Below are 17,696 nucleotides of genomic sequence, written 5' to 3' on the forward strand. Positions count from 1 at the left end.
CACTTGTTTCTTAGCCACAGTTTGTCGGTGGCCATTCATGTGGACAGACAGTTTGTTTGTTGTCATGCTTACATGGAATGCAGCACAGTGGTTGCAGCTTAACTTGTATATCACGTGACTGGTTTCACAGGTACCCCTGCCTTTGTAGGATAAGTGATGTTAGTGACCAGACTGGAGTAGGTGGTAGTATGAGGATGAATGGTGCAGGTCTTGCATCTAGATCTATTATAGGGGTATGAGCCATGAGGTAAGGGATTGGGAGCAGGGGTTGTGTAAGGATGGACGAGTATATTGTGTAGGTTCAGTGGATGATGGAATACCAGTGTAAGAGAAGTGGGAAGGATAGTGGGCAGGATATTTCTCATGTCAGGGCATGACAAGAGGTAATCAAAATCCTGGTGGAGAATGTAATTCAATTACTCTAGTCCTGTGTGGTACTGAGTTATTAAGGGAATGCTCCTCTGTGGCCGGACGGTGGGACTTTGGGAGGTGGTGGGAGACTGGAAAGATAAGGCACGGGAGTCTCCCACCACCTTCCAGAGTCCCACCGTCCAGCTACAGAGGAGCATTCCCCTAGTAACTCAGTACCACACAGGACTGGAGTAACTGAATTACATTCTCCACCAGGATTTTGATTACCTCTTGTCATGCCCTGACATGAGAAATATGCTGTCCCACCGTCCAGCTACAGTGGAGCATTCCCCTAGTAACTCAGTACCACACAGGACTGGAGCAACTGAATTACATTCTCAACAGGATTTCAATTACCTCTCGTCGTGCCCTGACATGAGAAACGTCCTGCCCAATATCCTTCCCACCCCTCCTACAGTTGTATTCCGTCATCTACTGAACCTTCACAATATACTTGTCCATCCTTAAACAACCCCTGCTCCCACTCCCTTATCTCATGGCTCATACCCCTGTAATAGACCTAGATGCAAGACCTGTACCATACATTCTCATACCACCACCTACTCCAGTCCAGTCACTAACATCACTTATTCCATCAAAGGCAGGGGTAGCTGTGAAAGCAGTCAAGTGATTTACAAACTAAGCTGCAACCACTGTGCTGCATTATATGTAGGCATGACAACCAACAAGCTGTCTGTCCACGTGAATGGCCACCGACAAACTGTGGCCAAGAAACAAATGGAACACCCTGTTGCTGAACACGCTGCCAAACATGATATCCATCAGTTCAATGACTGCTTCACAGCTTGTGCCATATGGATTCTTCCCACCAACACCAGGTTTTCTGAATTGCACAGGTGGGAACTTTCCCTGCAATACATCCTACGTTCCCATTACCCTCCTGGCCTGAACTTCGTTAGTCACTGTCCTCACCCACCCAGCCCCCTCTCTGTTTCCATTCCAGCATTACACAGCTGTCATTTCACCATCACACCCAGTCTTTTTATTTCTCTCCTTTTCTGCCACTCCCCCCTCCCCTTCTCCTCACCTCTCCCCTGCCCCTGTCTAAACTGTAGCACTTCACTATCTGCCACCCCCACCATACTATCCCTCTCTCTCCCCGCCCCAGCCTCCTCCTATCCCCACTCGGTTGCCACTCCTGTCATGCATTGGTGCTGCTGCTCGCAGTGTAGTTTCAGTTGCCTGAGACAGCAGTCATGTGTGTGTGTGTGTGTGTGTGTGTGTGTGTGTGTGTGTGTGTGTGTGTGTGTATTGACAAAGACCTTAATGGCCGAAAGCTATAATTGTAAGAATCTTTTTGTTGTGCCTACCTGCAACTCAGCATCTCTGCTATATGGTGAGTTGCAACTTTCCTTCTCTAATATTGAGCAAATAGGGGGCATCATGTCTGATACAGGGATTAGTGACCACAAGGCAATATTAGTGAAACTGAATACTGTTACATCCAAACTCACCAAAAATAAACACAAAAGTACATCCATTTAAAAAAAACAGATACAAATTCGCTTGACACTTTTCTTTCTGATTTGACTGTGTAGCATAGACCAGCTGTGAGTTGAATTCAAAGAAATAGTATCGACGGCAGTCAGGAGATCACATAAAATAGTAAGAAATGGTACTGATCCCCCATGGTACACAAAACAGGTCAGAACACTGTTACAGAAGCAAAGAAAAATTTAAAAGAATGCAAAGTCTCAACGATTGGCGAAGTTTTACAGAAGCTGGTTTTAATAGTTTCCACAATGAAGCTCTTTTCTTGAAATCTGGAGAAAACCTAGAGAGATTCTGATTATATGTAAAGTACACCAGCAGCAAGACACAATCAATACCTTCACTGCGCAATAACAGTGGTGATGTCGCAAAACATGATTTTCCAATATTTCTTCACCAAAGATGACAAAGTAAATATTCCAGGATTTGAATCTAGAATAACTGCCGACATGAGTAACTTAGAAACCCTCAGTGCAGTGAAGCAGCTTAAATCAACAAAGGCGCGGCCATCAGTCCAGATTGTATACCAGTCAGATTCCTTGCAGAGTATGCTGATACAGAAGGTCCATACTTAGCAGTGATATACAACCACTCGCTCTTTGGGATATCTGTATTGAAAGACTGGAAAGCTGACCAACTCAAACCAATGCCCAAAAAAGGGAATAAGGAGTTATTTGCTGAATTACATACCCATATCACTAATATCAATTTGCAGTAGGATTTTTTAATATACTGTATACTGTGTTCAAATATTATGAATTACCTTGAAGACAAAGATTTGTTGACAAGTTGTCAGCACAGATTCAGAAAATATTGTTCTTGTGAAACGCAACTAGCTTTTTATTCTCACAAATTAATGATACTGTCAACAGATGATGTCAAATTGATGCCATGTTTTTAGATTTACAGAAGAGTTTCAACACTTCCTCACAAGCATTCTCTAATCAAATTGTGTGCCTGTGGAGTATCACCTCAGTTGTGCGACTGGATTCATGATTTCCCATCAGATCATGATGATCATTTCTCCCTATGCAGTGGGCACCAAATGAATGTTTTTGCAATCGGAGGAGAAATTTGATGATTGAAATTTCATGAGAAGATCCTGCCACAATGAAAAATGACTTTGTTTTAATGATAGCCCCCACTCAATTCAAATATCATGTCCATGGCACTCTCTCTCCTATTTCGTGGTATTACAAAACAAGCTGCCCATCTTTGAACTTTTATATTATAATTGATGGAATGTCATCAAGTAAAACAGAAGCAATATCTGGCATTCCCTAAGAGAGTGTTATAGGTCCTCTGCTGTTCCTGATCTACATAAACAAAGTAGGAGACAATCTGAGCAGCCCCCATAGTTTGTTAGCAGATGATGCAGTCATTTACTATCTTGTAAAGTCATCAGATGATCAAAACCCAATTGCAAAATAATATAGACAAGCTATCTCCATTGTACGAAAAGTGACAGTTGACTCTAAATAATGAAAAGTGTGAAGTCATCCACATGAGTACTAAAAGAAATCCGTAAATTTAAGTTTAAAGATAAATCACACAAATCTAAAGGCTGTAAATTCAACTACATACTTAGGGATTATGATTATGAATAACTTAAGTTTGAATAATCACATAGATAATGTTGTGGGTAAACCAAACCAGAACACTTAGATAGTGCATCAAGTCTACTAGAGAGACTGCTTACAACATGTTTGTCCGTTCTCTTCTGGAGTATTGCAGTGCAGTGTGGGATCCACATCAGATGGGACTGACAGAGGATATCAAAAAAGTTCAAAGATGGGCAGCTTGTTTTGTAATACCACGAAATAGGAGAGAGAGTGCCATGGACATGATATTTGAATTGAGTGGGGGCTATCATTAAAACAAAGTCATTTTTCATTGTGGCAGGATCTTCTCATGAAATTTCAATCATCAAATTTCTCCTCCGATTGCAAAAACATTCATTTGGTGCCCACTGCATAGGGAGAAATGATCATCATGACAAAATAAGAGAAATCAGAGCTCACACAGAAAGACTTAAGTGCTCGTTTTTCTCATGCCACGTTCAAGAGTAGAATGATAGAAAAGGTGGTTGGATGAACCCTCCGGCAGGCACTTAATTGTGAAATGCATAGTAGTCACATAGGTGTAGACGTATACCAAGAAGTAATATTAAATGAGGCAATCATGTAAAATCAGCATCTATAACAGAATTCACATACAAGACACTAGTTTGGCCAATTCTTGAGTATTGTACCAGTGTTTGCTATCATGGCTCCAGTGATATGGACTCCAGACATAGAATAAATTGAGAGACACGCTGCTTGGATCCTAATGGGTTATTATAGCCCATACAAAAATGTAATTGAAATGCTTGGGGAACTTATATGTAAATTATTAGCAAAATGCAGTTCTCAAGATCTGCTGTTGACTAAATTTAGAGAAGCTGTATTCGAAGTCTAAGTGACTGTTATGCTGTCACCACTGTATGTCTGGTGGGGGCATAATGAGACCAAGATAAGGGACACTGATTATGTACAGAGGAATATGAACAGTCGATTTCCTCTCACTTAAGAAATAAATGGCATAGGACATGAAACTGATAATGTAGATATGAATTACCCTCCTCTCACAGCGTACAGTAAATTGCAGAATTTATAGTAGATGTAGTAACAAGGTATTGCTTGCAGTAAGTGTGCTGCAGACTTTGACTTTTACAGGTATTTACACATCTTACCGTGTCGCAAATAAAATATGATAATTCTTATCTATTCTTGGTAATTTGTAGTAAAATGACTCACTACATAGCCTAGGGGGATCATAAATGATTCAATCACATACTTATTTACAGACAAATTCTGACACTAAATGCTTTATTAAGAAAGCCCTTGGCAGAATATATGTAATGGAGCTCATTTTTGTTGGCTAGGGAAAAACAAAGCACCCTGAAAGTTATTCAACAGTCTGTGCTCATTATACAAACATAACATTTTCTTTTTTAGCCCTTCTAATCCATTCGGGAGCTGTACATTATGGATTGGTAACATAACTGCAGCAGTAACTGAAAAGATGCTAAAGGAATTATTTTCTAAGTAAGTATCACTTCAGTATGCTATTTTTTCAAAGTACAATGTAACAGATATTTACATGTAAACGTAATTGTATGTGAGGAACCAGGAGTTGCCAGATTGGAAGATATCACCACCCTGAACATGAGAACTGGAGGATGGGAAGGAAAGGTCTCTTATCAAAGTTGGAACAGGTGCATATCCAGGAAGCTGTAATCAAATGTCAGATTTGGTTTAAACTGTTCTCTACCATATACTCCCTCTGTGAAGTTTATAAGAATAGGAGTATTGTGAAAATAAGCCTTAAATATCTATAGTGATAATCGTATCAAAATTATGAGTAAGATATAATTTAAAAGGACAATAAATGACTGCAGTTGAATGGATAAAAGCAATCACGAATGTTGATATTTATCTTTTATTAAGTACGCTTCCGAAGTTTGTTATTGTCATGACTATGTAATTGTAATGTACAGATTTTTAATGTCACCACCCATTAATTGGGATTTAATTATTTTATTTGCAATTAATATGGAAGGCAATTTCAGGTTGTGAACTATTTTTATATTAAAATAGAAAGCAATGGAGGCAATGTTAAATGAAACAGGGGCCTCCTTCATTAAATGACTGACTTAATTCTGAACTTTTTACGACAGTTTATGCAGCTTCTTCTGATAGTAGCAACAGCTCACAATTTTGGCTTGGAGAGAGCAAATCTTTCGATAAAATTTGTTGCTGATTGTGAATTTAAATCTGTTGCCTTGTGGTAATTAGTATTGAATTGATTATCAGACTTTGTAATATTAAACTGATTGCAGGTTCTGTGGTATTTCACAAACAAAAGACAATGGTGCATGAAATGGTGCACGCAAACTATAATAACCAAAAGAAATGCTTCCGTATTTAAGAAAACACACAAAATTATGAATTTGTAAAGGAAAGATAGCTTTGTAAATGAAATATGGTTAAACTTTAACTGTATTATTTTAAGGAAATAAAAGTCTACTTAATTTATTTCACACATTTGATGCCAAATATTTAAAACAACAGATCCTCTACATGGAACATACGACATTCAAATGCGCGCACTTGATATTCTGATTTATAACAATAGATGCAGTTCAAATAATTAAGTATTAAGTAACAGTCCAAGAACAATCTCTTATGGCCAGTTCATTAAATCTGTAGAATTAATTGTGTAACATAAATCAAGAGAGACAACCACAAAGGCAAAAGAGTAAAGAGCAAAAAGAAAAGAGCAACAGAACAGAGGAAAAGGGAGCAGTGCCCTTGTTTCACTGCTATTTATACTAATTACACATTATGATCTTTGTATGATTGTCAATATACAGGGTGATTCAAAAAGAATACCACAACTTTAAAAATGTGTATTTAATGAAAGAAACATAATATAACCTTCTGTTATACATCATTACAAAGAGTATTTAAAAAGGTTTTTTTTCACTCAAAAACAAGTTCAGAGATGTTCAATATGGCCCCCTCCAGACACTCGAGCAATATCAACCCGATACTCCAACTCGTTCCACACTCTCTGTAGCATATCAGGCGTAACAGTTTGGATAGCTGCTGTTATTTCTCGTTTCAAATCATCAATGGTGGCTGGGAGAGGTGGCCGAAACACCATATCCTTAACATACCCCCATAAGAAAAAATCGCAGGGGGTAAGATCAGGGCTTCTTGGAGGCCAGTGATGAAGTGCTCTGTCACGGGCTGCCTGGCGGCCGATCCATCGCCTCGGGTAGTTGACGTTCAGGTAGTTACGGACAGATAAGTGCCAATGTGGTGGTGCTCCATCCTGCTGAAATATGAATTGTTGTGCTTCTTGTTCGAGCTGAGGGAACAGCCAATTCTCTAACATCTCCAGATACTGTAGTCCAGTTACAGTAGCACCTTCGAAGAAAAAGGGACCAAAAACTTTATTGGCTGAAATACCAACGTTTAATACACCACCTATCAGGAGGTTTAACACCATACTTCGTTCGAAATGCACGCTGAACAACTGTCGTCGATTCACTTCTGCCGTACTCAATAACACAAAAAGCTTTCTGTTGAGCGGTCGCCATCTTAGCATCAACTGACGCTGACGCCTAGTCAACAGCGCCTCAAGCGAACAAATGTACAACTAAATGAAACTTTATAGCTCCCTTAATTCGCCGACAGATAGTGCTTAGCTCTGCCTTTTGTCGTTGCAGAGTTTTAAATTCCTAAAGTTGTGGTATTCTTTTTGAATCACCCTGTATTATCTAGAGGCACCTGGCATAGATACATTACTTTGGGTAAATTTCTTGTAAAAGTTGGGACCGTTATAAAATATATATCCACTTATGTTATGCTTCTAATAAAGCAGATAACCAATATATTTTTTTTTAATTTCTTTTTCAGGCATGGAACTATACTCAGTGTCCACGTGTACCCAGAAAGAACTTGTGCGTTTATTAACTACAAAGACTGCAGTTCTCCTGGGAAAGCTATGAAGGCTATGCAGGGGCGTACAATTGCAGGAAAGGAAATACTTATAAAATTTCCAGACAGGGTAGCCAATAATGCAGCAGAAGCAGCCACTCACAAGAAGAAACGTTAATTAAGTTCTCCAAGTTCTGTGAATACAAACATTTTAAGTCAATGTTGTGAACTGTACTGTAGGAAGAGTGAAACTTTCTTGATATGTCAACAGATCCTGTTTTGGAGAAGTAACATAATTGAGTGTTAATCTCCTTATTTGAGGACAGTAATGGAGATAACAGTGAAGTGGGTAATGTACTTGAAATGGGACCAAGACAACTCAGATTTGAGGTTTGAGGTGTGAAGTGACAATGTCCCATGTTGCAGGAGATTGTAATATATATGGATTGTTGAATTTTTTTTTTTTTTTTTTCGTGGAATAAGTATATTACAAAGCTGTAAAAATCAATCTCAGGACACCAGTCTCCACTTATGAAGGCTGGGGAAGGAAGTGTCATTCTGATGGATACTGGACTGCATGAGACTACATGGAAAGGAATTAGCAGATACAGCTGTGAAGAAGGCATGTAGCGATAATCAGGTTGTTCATTGTGCCATCTGTTTCCATGCTATCACATCACTCTTGAGGTACAAAGGCAAGTGTAGATGGAAAGAAGAAGGGCTGGAAGTGACAGACAGTAAATTGTGACCAGTAAAGTCAGTAAAAGTGGCTATGGCATACCTCCTTCCAGCCACAAAGAGATGAGACTCTTCTCACTCATCTACACATTCATAGAAACAATGTTCAGATCTAAATTATCTACTACTGACAAAAGTCTGAATGTTTGCTGTTTTGATTAGTTCATTAAAGAAATATCCTTATTAATTTTTCCTGCCTAAATTTTTTACTATGTTCTGAAAAGTTCTTGTTGCTGAATGAACTTTGTTTTCCTTGAAAATACATACATTTTAATTCTCAGATGACTTTTCGTAGAATTTTACAGTGCATTTTGTAATGCAATTTAAGAAACCTCCCCCCTAGTTTTGCATGATATTTGGATTCCATTTATAACCCTCTATTTGAACATGTTAATATTTTAGGACAACAGCTTTCAAAGTAAAAGATTATGTTATATTTTTCAATTAATACTGAAGATGCTGTGTTCATTTTTAATTTGTTTTACAAGCTCTGTTACAGCCCCGAGGACCATGCAATGGCATACAGCCACTGTGTCATCCTTTGCTATTGGCGTCATTTGGATGCAATACGAAGGAGCATGGGCTCCAGCCCACTGCCCCCCCCCTCCCCCCCCCCTCCCCCCCCCCCTTCCCCACTGTTGTCATTTTTTCCGAACCTTGGAGGCACTATTTCTCTTTCAAGTTGTCACCACAAGGATGAATTCACCTCATCCCATTCCTCTCACCAAGAAAAAAATTCTGGCATGTCCTCTGCATTTCAGTAAGTCATTCTGGCCACTCAGCTACAACAGATGCAGACATGTTTTATTTGTTACTCTTGTAGTTATCCAATTCTTTTTATTTACATCATGTGCCCACATATAAAATGTTAGATTATGCGAAATAGCAAGGGATTGAAAAACAGATGTAGAATATGTATGTTCAAAAAATTAAAATTAAAATCTTCATTTAATTTTGCCTTATAATGATTAGAAATTTTATAATGCATTCAAGTTGTTTCATAAATAAATCAAAATTGCCAGATAGATCCCTGTCTATTGACTGTTACTATCAATTATCCCTGAATTTCTTCTTCCTCAGCAAGCTACAGAATGCTGATAAGTGCAAAATCTCAATAAATTGCATTTGGTGACACTAAAATAAGTGGACAGCTTAAGAGACCTAGATATTCAGTTATAAATTTTTTGAGTCCTTGTTTCTAATATTATGTTTGTTTTTATACTATGTAATTTATATTATGTGTAACGATTTACAGTATATAAGAGTGTAAAAGGATTATGCAAACCATGAAAATAATAATAATAGTGCAAAATCTAAGTGTGTCATTTCTACTATATTTGTATCCCTTTATATATATAAGTGGCAACTGTTCCTTTCTCCATACCTAACCTGCAGTTAGCTAGGTACTAATTTATACCCATCAATATTCAGCATTCCTTTTCAGTGGTCAACTGATGTTCATAAACAAATATTACATTTACAGGATTTGTAAACTGCAGTTGATCCAAACAAAGTTTCTTTATTTTATTTATTAACACACTAATATCTTGATGCCAAAAGTATATCTTAACCACCCTTTTACACTACATTTTGAACTCAAAACATTTAGTTACATTTACTTCTCTTGAAATGAACAACATGAAACCTGAGTTTACACTAAAAGTTTGCTGCCCTTACACCAGTTACTTAATGATACTTCCGCGAATGGCAGTCTCTTCCCCCTCCCCCAAGGTTTCTGTTATCAACACAGCCAGCCAATGTTTCTTCCCTATTGAAAAGTAGGCCATGAGTTCTTAAATCCCAACACTGAGCCTGTAAACGAATTGCAATTTGCACGAAAATGCCGTGAGATGAAGTGGCCATTGGGATGCTCTTTAAGACTTTTAGATGTCTTGACCACATTTTTTTATTATTTCTCAAATTGCCCGACATTGTGATTTTCAAAGGCTATAAAATTCAACACAAAACTGGTACCAAAAGATATAAGAACATGTTACATTTCACCATTGATTAGAGACATAGTTAAATGAGAAGAACATGTATGTCTAACTCACCATTGTTATGTCAGTCATATAAAATTGTTCAGTAGACACATTGTATGTCATCAATATTCTCACTCATGAGACAAATGCAAACTGCTGTTAAGGAACAAATTGAAAACCAAGTGGACTAGATTGCTAGGTGGTGCTGGATACATGGTACATGCTGCATTTGTTTGTTCACAACTACATTTTCATCATTACATTGTATAAAACAATTTCGTCAGTAAAATAATCAAGTAATTGTGAATAGCCGACATGTTAGTATTTAATTGAAGCAGGTAAAATATGGAAAAGTGCATAATTCTTATCTCGTCACTGTACCTATTTCAATGCCTAATTTTATACATGGGAAGCATTCATAAATCGTCACATGATTTTGTATTTCATGTTTTATAAAGCCACTCATTCATGTGTGATAAGAGCTGATGTTGTTCTAAGCCAGTTAAAATGGAATGTTTAGGGAAAATTGTCGATGTGGTTTCATTGGTCATGCAGTGAGGAAGATGCTGAGGCATTCAATAAGGTTCTTCCTTGGAATTGTGGATTATGCCAGAAAGCTCAGAAATTCATAGAATAAGAGTTAGATGTCTCTCAGCTGGTCTGATATTTCTTTTGAATATTTATTAAAATGATTACTAGAAATGTTCGATTATAGTTCAGTATAGTATGCATACAAAGTGAGATCGTCACTTTGACAAAGATCCTTTTTCTCTTGAAAAATGAACTGCTGACAATCTTCCCTGTATGTGCTTGGTGTGTGTAGCCAATAGGGATTGTGGGAGAGGAGATAGGTGTTGACTGCTGTCTGCCACCAAATACTTGGGCTCTAAGCACACTCTCTCTCTGGTACCAACTTCCAGCTGGTTAGGGCATGTTTCCTTCCTAACTATTTTTACGGACTTCAGTTCAAAAATGCCCAACTTATGTTTTCAACACATCACCTGTCAGCCTGCCATTACTGGCAGGTGCCTTGCGAACCAACCTTTTTTACTTAAAAGGAATAAACTTCCATTTTGTTCATAAAAATGTACATCTTACGGTTTAACATCCCCTAAAGATCTCCACACTTTGACTATCCTGACGAGGCTCACTCTGCTTTTTAACCATCGTGTGGGCAGAATTACAACATGTGAAATGTGGGTATGGTAGTCAAAGGAGTAAAAGAGAAGTGGTGCTGAAAAATGGTGGCAAGTAAAGAGAAGACAAGCAATAACTTTGGTGGCAAATTCAAAATTCAGTTAACCAATAGTATTTGCTGATTACTAAGCAAAATCATGAGATGCAAGAGCCATATGCATCTGTAGATTAATATACTGTGAACTATAACAGTGTTAGCAACATTTCAGAGAAGCCAAAGAAAAACAAAACAGGAAAAGAATTCTGTTGCTATGCAGCAGCCATGAGAGAGTATAGACCACCAGCTACAAGGAAACATTAGGTTCAGGATACCATTTCACAAGTTTTGTAAAACCAAGTGCTGGTTTTAGCCAGGTAACAGAAAACATGAAATAGATGTGTAGGGATTTCAGCAAGGATGATCAGGTGCTTGTAATAGGGGAGCTGAAAACAACATGGTCAGAATAGGTGGTCTGGGTTTTGTTTGAGGTCCTGTGATGCGATTAGCAGCCTTGGGTTAACTCTGCTGTGATGTGAGTGAAGCACAGATTGGGGCTAGCTCCTTGGAATGGGTGCAAGATCTCATGTTGGTGCTGTTCCAGTGGGTTCTATAGGAAGATTGGGATGTACGTCTCATGGCCTGCACCTAAATAGAATGGCTAAAGACAAGTCAGCAGATCTAGAAGAAGAAAGCTTAGGGGATCTACCAGCACACAAAAAAATATCCCTGTGGTTACTGGATTCAGGTGAGATGAATGTTTTCGGTTAAATTCAGGCAGACAGCAATGAAAAAAATTCAGCTGATCAAGACTCCCACTTTGTCACAAAAAGAGTAGGGAGAAAGTAAATTTTCATAAGAATATAAGGGGGATGAAACGTAAAGAACATGATTTGTTTAGATCTCAGAAGTTGGAATGAAATCGACTACATTTGTATGAACACCATGTAACAACTGGGATAGAAAGTCTTACAAATGTACAAAGTGGTTACAAATGTAGATCCAGTATCTTAAAGGAGGATTTCTCATGTTAATAAAAAATGAATGTAAATTCAAAAATACAAAAGTAAGTAAATTTGAATAGCTCAAAATATAGAAACATGTGCTTGTGAGTTAATATTCAATGCTGTAACATTTGTTATTGTTACAGTACTCAGGTTACCATTGGGTAGTTGTGATAAAAAGGAATTATATGGAAAAAATGATATAGAGATTTTATTAACCACATATCGTTTAATGTCATCCACTCGGGTCACTCACGATAGGGTACACTGATATATAACGTATTTACACAACAAACACATGCCTACACTGTGGCGAACAGTGTCAGATCATGATGCACAGTTAGTTACATTTCATACTCTCTAGAAACACTCAACAAAAACAATGATGGTGATTATTAGGTCTACAACTTTGCTTCTGCTATTTTTTCTCAAACATCAAGGCTATATTATGAAAAAATTATTATTCAAATTATTGGCGATCACTAGCCACTACTTTTCCCCCACTTTTGGGCAGCGTAAAAATTCCACAGCTGAAGAACTGGGCATCTTTCAATGAGATCCATGGGTCAATCCAATTTTGCCCTTGTTCATCTGACTGGAAGTGCTGGATATCCAGGCTGTGTGTCATTGATTGAAAAAGATGGTAGTCAGAGGGAGGGTTTTGAGACATGGGGCCAAGCATTGTTATGCTGCAAAATCACCTTTTCATGTCTTATCATTGTGTTGTGGGCATTTGTCTTTCAATGCTCAGTTCAAATGCTTTCTCAATAACAGTCTCCCATGACTGTTTCCATTGGTTCCAGAAGCTTCGAGAACCTTATCTGTTTGGCCGTATTGCCAGTTTTCGATGTCAAAAATCATCATTCTCGAAGCACTGAAATCATTCTCTGTGCATTCAGCACTAATAGGTGCCTCATTATAGGTTTTACGCAGCATTTTACGAGCCTGAGCCACAGATTTATTCATGTTAAAGCAGAAAATTACAACTTCCTGCAGTTGATGAGATTTGGGCTTGTAAATTGACATATTGAATCAAGAATAACTCTTAGGATGCAATCACAAATCAACTGATTTTTGATGGCATTATGTTTATAAATGCCTAAGCTTATTTTATGACACTTACAACCTCCCACTCGCGCCACCATTTGTCGCTACTGCCATCTATTGCAAAATGGTGAAAGCAAAGCTGTAGACCTAATAAAAGCAAAACAGTGAAAGATTTTATGGAAAGTTTAAAAATGGTGGGTGAAGTTTGCAATGAATGTAATAGCAGCTATAATTTCAACATATTTGTTAGTAAGTTTGTAACCATTTTTGAAAGCAGTTTTACTAATAAAATAATTAAACACAGCATTAGGAAATCTTCAAAGAAATCTTGGATCAATACTGGTGTCGACACCTTGCGTCACTACAGGTACTGTAGTATCTTTAGAACGATAAAGAAAAATCTACATAGTAGCCAGAACAAGCAAGGATCCTCTAGTACTTTCATTACAAACAGAATTGTAACATTTTAAGAAAAGTTGTAAAAATCCTGGCGTATTCACATCTTGTCAGAAATTGGCAGATCAAACAATAAAATAAAATCAGTATGGAGCATTTTTAAAAGAGAGACGGGGAAAGAACCCCCTACAGGATAACATTATTTCTATTAAAGAGCACTGGAGCACTATAACATGTGGTTCATGTATAGCTGATATTTTTAATAATTTCTTTTTAAATGTTGCTGGGAAAATCTGATCAGAAATGAAAGCGAAACAGCATTCTGATGGATCCGTATAGAGGAAATTACTGAAATGAAAATATTACACACATCTCCATCTGAAATAAGGAAGGTTATCATGACCCTCAGAAGTAAAAGTTCGTGTGGAGTTCATGAGAACTCCCATTAGAAACTAAGAAAGAACTCTAATGAAACACATGTTCTCAATCACACATCGTAATACGTTTTCATGATGGATTAAAATTTGCCAGTTTTAGACCTCACTATAAGAAAGGTGACTCCTTAGATGTCTGCAGCAATTGGCCAGTCTCCAGTCTTACATCTTTTCCAAAATTTCTGAGAAGTAATGTACTGGACTGTTGTAACCCAGCCAAGTAGTAATGGAATACCCTTGGTCAAGTGCAGTTTGATTTTAAAAAGGTTTCTCTACTGAGGAAGCTGTTTATATTTTCTTTGAGCACGTAATAAAATTTTTAAATGACACAAGATCAGTATTTGCGATCGTCTGTGTATGTCTGTATTCCCAAGCTGTATCAGACTTCCAGCTACTACAAATACACTCCACCAGGTTAACACCATGGCCAGTACGATAACGCTCACAGTGCACACTCCACTGCTTGTTCCAATGGCTTAGGCCAGCAATGGGCCAAAATGTATATGCCAGAGTGCGGTGTGATCGCATCAGTTGGTGCGCATGAGAATCAGCGTCATCTGAGCGATGGAGCCACAGTGATTTATAGTAAGATTGTGCCAGCTATTGCATTTTCATGGTAACGTTGTACTGCGCCACAACCCCCTCCCCACGCCCCCCTCCCCCCTTCCTCTGCCCCAAGCAGCAACTCCTGGGGAGTAAGACACAGGAGGTGTGTGGTCCTGATGAGCAGCCACTGGGGAAATGAGAGAGTTGATGTACAAAGGCATCACTGTGGAAGGCCAGAGCAGGACAAGGCTTGGTGGGAAATGCTCAAGTTTCCAGGAATGAGGGGGTCCATCAGGAGAGGGGAAGCAGGTGGCTGCTGCCCAAGATGGCAGAGACGAAGTTGGTTCCAGTGGCACTACAGAAGTCCATGAGTGTAGGCCACAGTATGTAACAAGGATCTGTGGTGGGCAGAAGTCATCCCGCAGATCACATTGGGTGGTGCTGAACTACCAGATCTAGACTGGGGTGTCAACCAGAAGGGAGAAGTCTCAGGGATGATGTGTGCTGGCAGTGGGCACAGCATATCCAAAAGTGTACGGTGAGGCTGACCACGAAGCAGCTTTGCTACGCTGCAACCCTCGATTAGGGTGGCCCTATAAGTTGCTAGAAAGCTACATAGAGCATTAGATTGCAGTCTGACATCATTTCATTGAGGAACTGGGTTTTAAAAGTGCAGATAGTGTTCTTCACAACTGTTGGAAGTCAGGCAAAAAAGTCATGGTGCAAAGGTGCTGGACCTTGTTATGGGCACAAAATCATTTAAAGATACTAAAAGTAAATGCCTTTCCATTATCAGGAACCAAGGTACATGAAGTGCTTTCCAGGACAAAGACTTTTTCCAAGGCCATAGTAGTGACGAGACATGTGGGACACAACAGGGAAGAGAGAAAAGGAATCAATCATGACTAGCCCAAAAACAGGCCAGCAAAATATAATTGGATACCCTCCCAAGATTCCAGGCTAGGGAGAGAACCACTGGGAAGGTGCAGCTTGATGGGCCTGACAGGTGAAAAGTTAGCATATCACATCCGTGATGTCAGAGGCATTATTTGGCCAGAATACATGTATTTGCACCAAACATTTCACTGGGACATATTCCAATGGCCAATGTGCTGGAGGCAATGCAATTTTGGCCAAAGAGAAAGAGAAATCAGGTGGATTCAGCAGTGGTCCTTGTCTGAGACCCACAACAGAACCCCTTGATTGTGGTGTAGTCCATGCCACCGTGACCAGTAGGCATAAAATTCGGGATCGGGAGATGTGTCCGGCCACTCCTGTTGTACAAATGGAACAAGGGTGGCATAATGTCGGGTTCTTGCAGGCGGCAGCTGCGAAATCGTGCAATGTTAAGGGTAAAGTGGAAACAGTGGATCCAGATCTGAAGAAAGCTGGAAACAGCCCAATTCATGTTGACTGAAGGCTGGGTTGAGTCCCGTGTGAAACTGGGATAACATGTTCATGTTTGTGTGTAATTTCGCTGCTTGATAGTGAATAGAGCAACAAAAATTTGGCAATACAGAAACCTACACTGAAGATGATGGACAGACTTGTCTGATAAGTAATGCTTGGGGCCAAAGGTAGTAGGCAATGGGTGATAATCAATAACAAGATGAAATTTCTGTCCATAAAGGAATACTTTAAATTTCTGAACTGTGTAAATAACAGTGAGGGCCTCTCACTCTATTTGAAAATATTGCTGCTGAGAAGCAGGTAAGGTCTTAGAAGCATATGCAACAGGGGGTTTGGTGCTGGGGGGTACTTGGGATAGGAATGTGCCAATACCAGAGGGGGACAGGTGTGGGCATGCCTCCATTGCTATTAATACAGGCAGACTGGGAGTGTAGGTTACTAAACATGGTGCCCACTTCAAGCAATCTTTTAAAAGTCCAGAAAGCTTTCTGACAGGCAGGTGACCATTCAAAAAGTGTGCTTTGGTGCTTCAGCTGGGTCAATGAGTAGAGTCTTTGTTCTTGTGGGATTTCATTTTATCCAATCCATTTGCCTAGAGTTTAAACCTTAAATATGTCAAGGAAAGTTATGTACAAGACTACTTGCACATGTTGCATTGAAGTCATCTTGCCACCAGTCTCTGTAAGAAAAACTTGAGATTGTGAAGGTGATCCTCTGTAGTTACACCTTTGATCAAAATATCATCAAGGTACAGCACAGTTGGGACTACTCTGAAGTAGTTGGTCCATAAAATACTGAAATATGGCAGGGCCTGAAGGAATTCTGAAAGGTAACCAGTTGTGATGGTAAAAACCTAATGGCATGTATAACACCAGATAAGTTTGTGATGCTGTGTCCAAGGGGATTTGAAAACACTTTTCTATGAAATCAGTTTTGCTGAATAAGGTGCCATAGCCTAATTTTGAAAGCATTTATCTGGGTTCAGTAGAGGATAAGTTTGCACTTCAGCTTGTGCATTGATGAATACTTTGAAATCACAAAATCTCAAGGTGCCTTTGGGTGTGCATGCTGCTACTAGGGGAGTGGCCCATTGAGTATGGGAATTAAGTTTTAATGTGTTTTCATGAGCGAGCTTCTCCGTATCTGCTTTGAGGGCATACTTAAGAGCCAAGGGCACGAGGCAGGCTTCAAAAAAATTCGGGCTGCTGTCATCTTAAGTGTGAAGTGTGTTTCAAAATCAGTCGTCTTCCCTATTCCAGGTGAGAAAATTTGGGCATACTTATTACAGAGAGTCCATAAGGTGTTGCAAGGCCCTTTGGATTGCATGGCAAGCAATGTTTCATGAACCGCAAATCCGAAAGCATGGAAAGAGTCTACCAAAAAATATAGTCCATAGGTCAGCTTGCTGGGCGAGTGAACATGGAGTTGACTTCTGATCTTGCAATTGTCAAGTTAGTTAGTCCATTACGAATACTGTAGATCATATTCATGATAAATGTTATGATGTGTAGCATGTCAGTTGAATAATTATATAATGGCCATTTCCAGGTATGTAA

General features: G+C 39.0%; 1 protein-coding gene across 5 annotated transcripts in view; it reads left to right on the forward strand.

Moving 5' to 3' along the window:
* LOC126251987 (uncharacterized) overlaps positions 1-8,334 on the forward strand; it is a 78,907-nt gene extending 70,573 nt beyond the window's left edge. For all 5 annotated transcript variants that reach the window (XM_049952763.1, XM_049952765.1, XM_049952766.1 and 2 more), the window contains exons 6-7: positions 4,920-5,009; positions 7,389-8,334. In XM_049952763.1, coding sequence (XP_049808720.1) covers positions 4,920-5,009; positions 7,389-7,587 — 289 coding nt within the window. In that variant the 3' untranslated portion in view covers positions 7,588-8,334. The remainder of the gene's footprint in view (positions 1-4,919; positions 5,010-7,388) is intronic.
* Positions 8,335-17,696: the final 9,362 nt, after the last annotated feature.

This window comes from Schistocerca nitens, chromosome 4, assembly GCF_023898315.1.
Source record: "Schistocerca nitens isolate TAMUIC-IGC-003100 chromosome 4, iqSchNite1.1, whole genome shotgun sequence".
NCBI lineage: Eukaryota > Metazoa > Arthropoda > Insecta > Orthoptera > Acrididae > Schistocerca > Schistocerca nitens.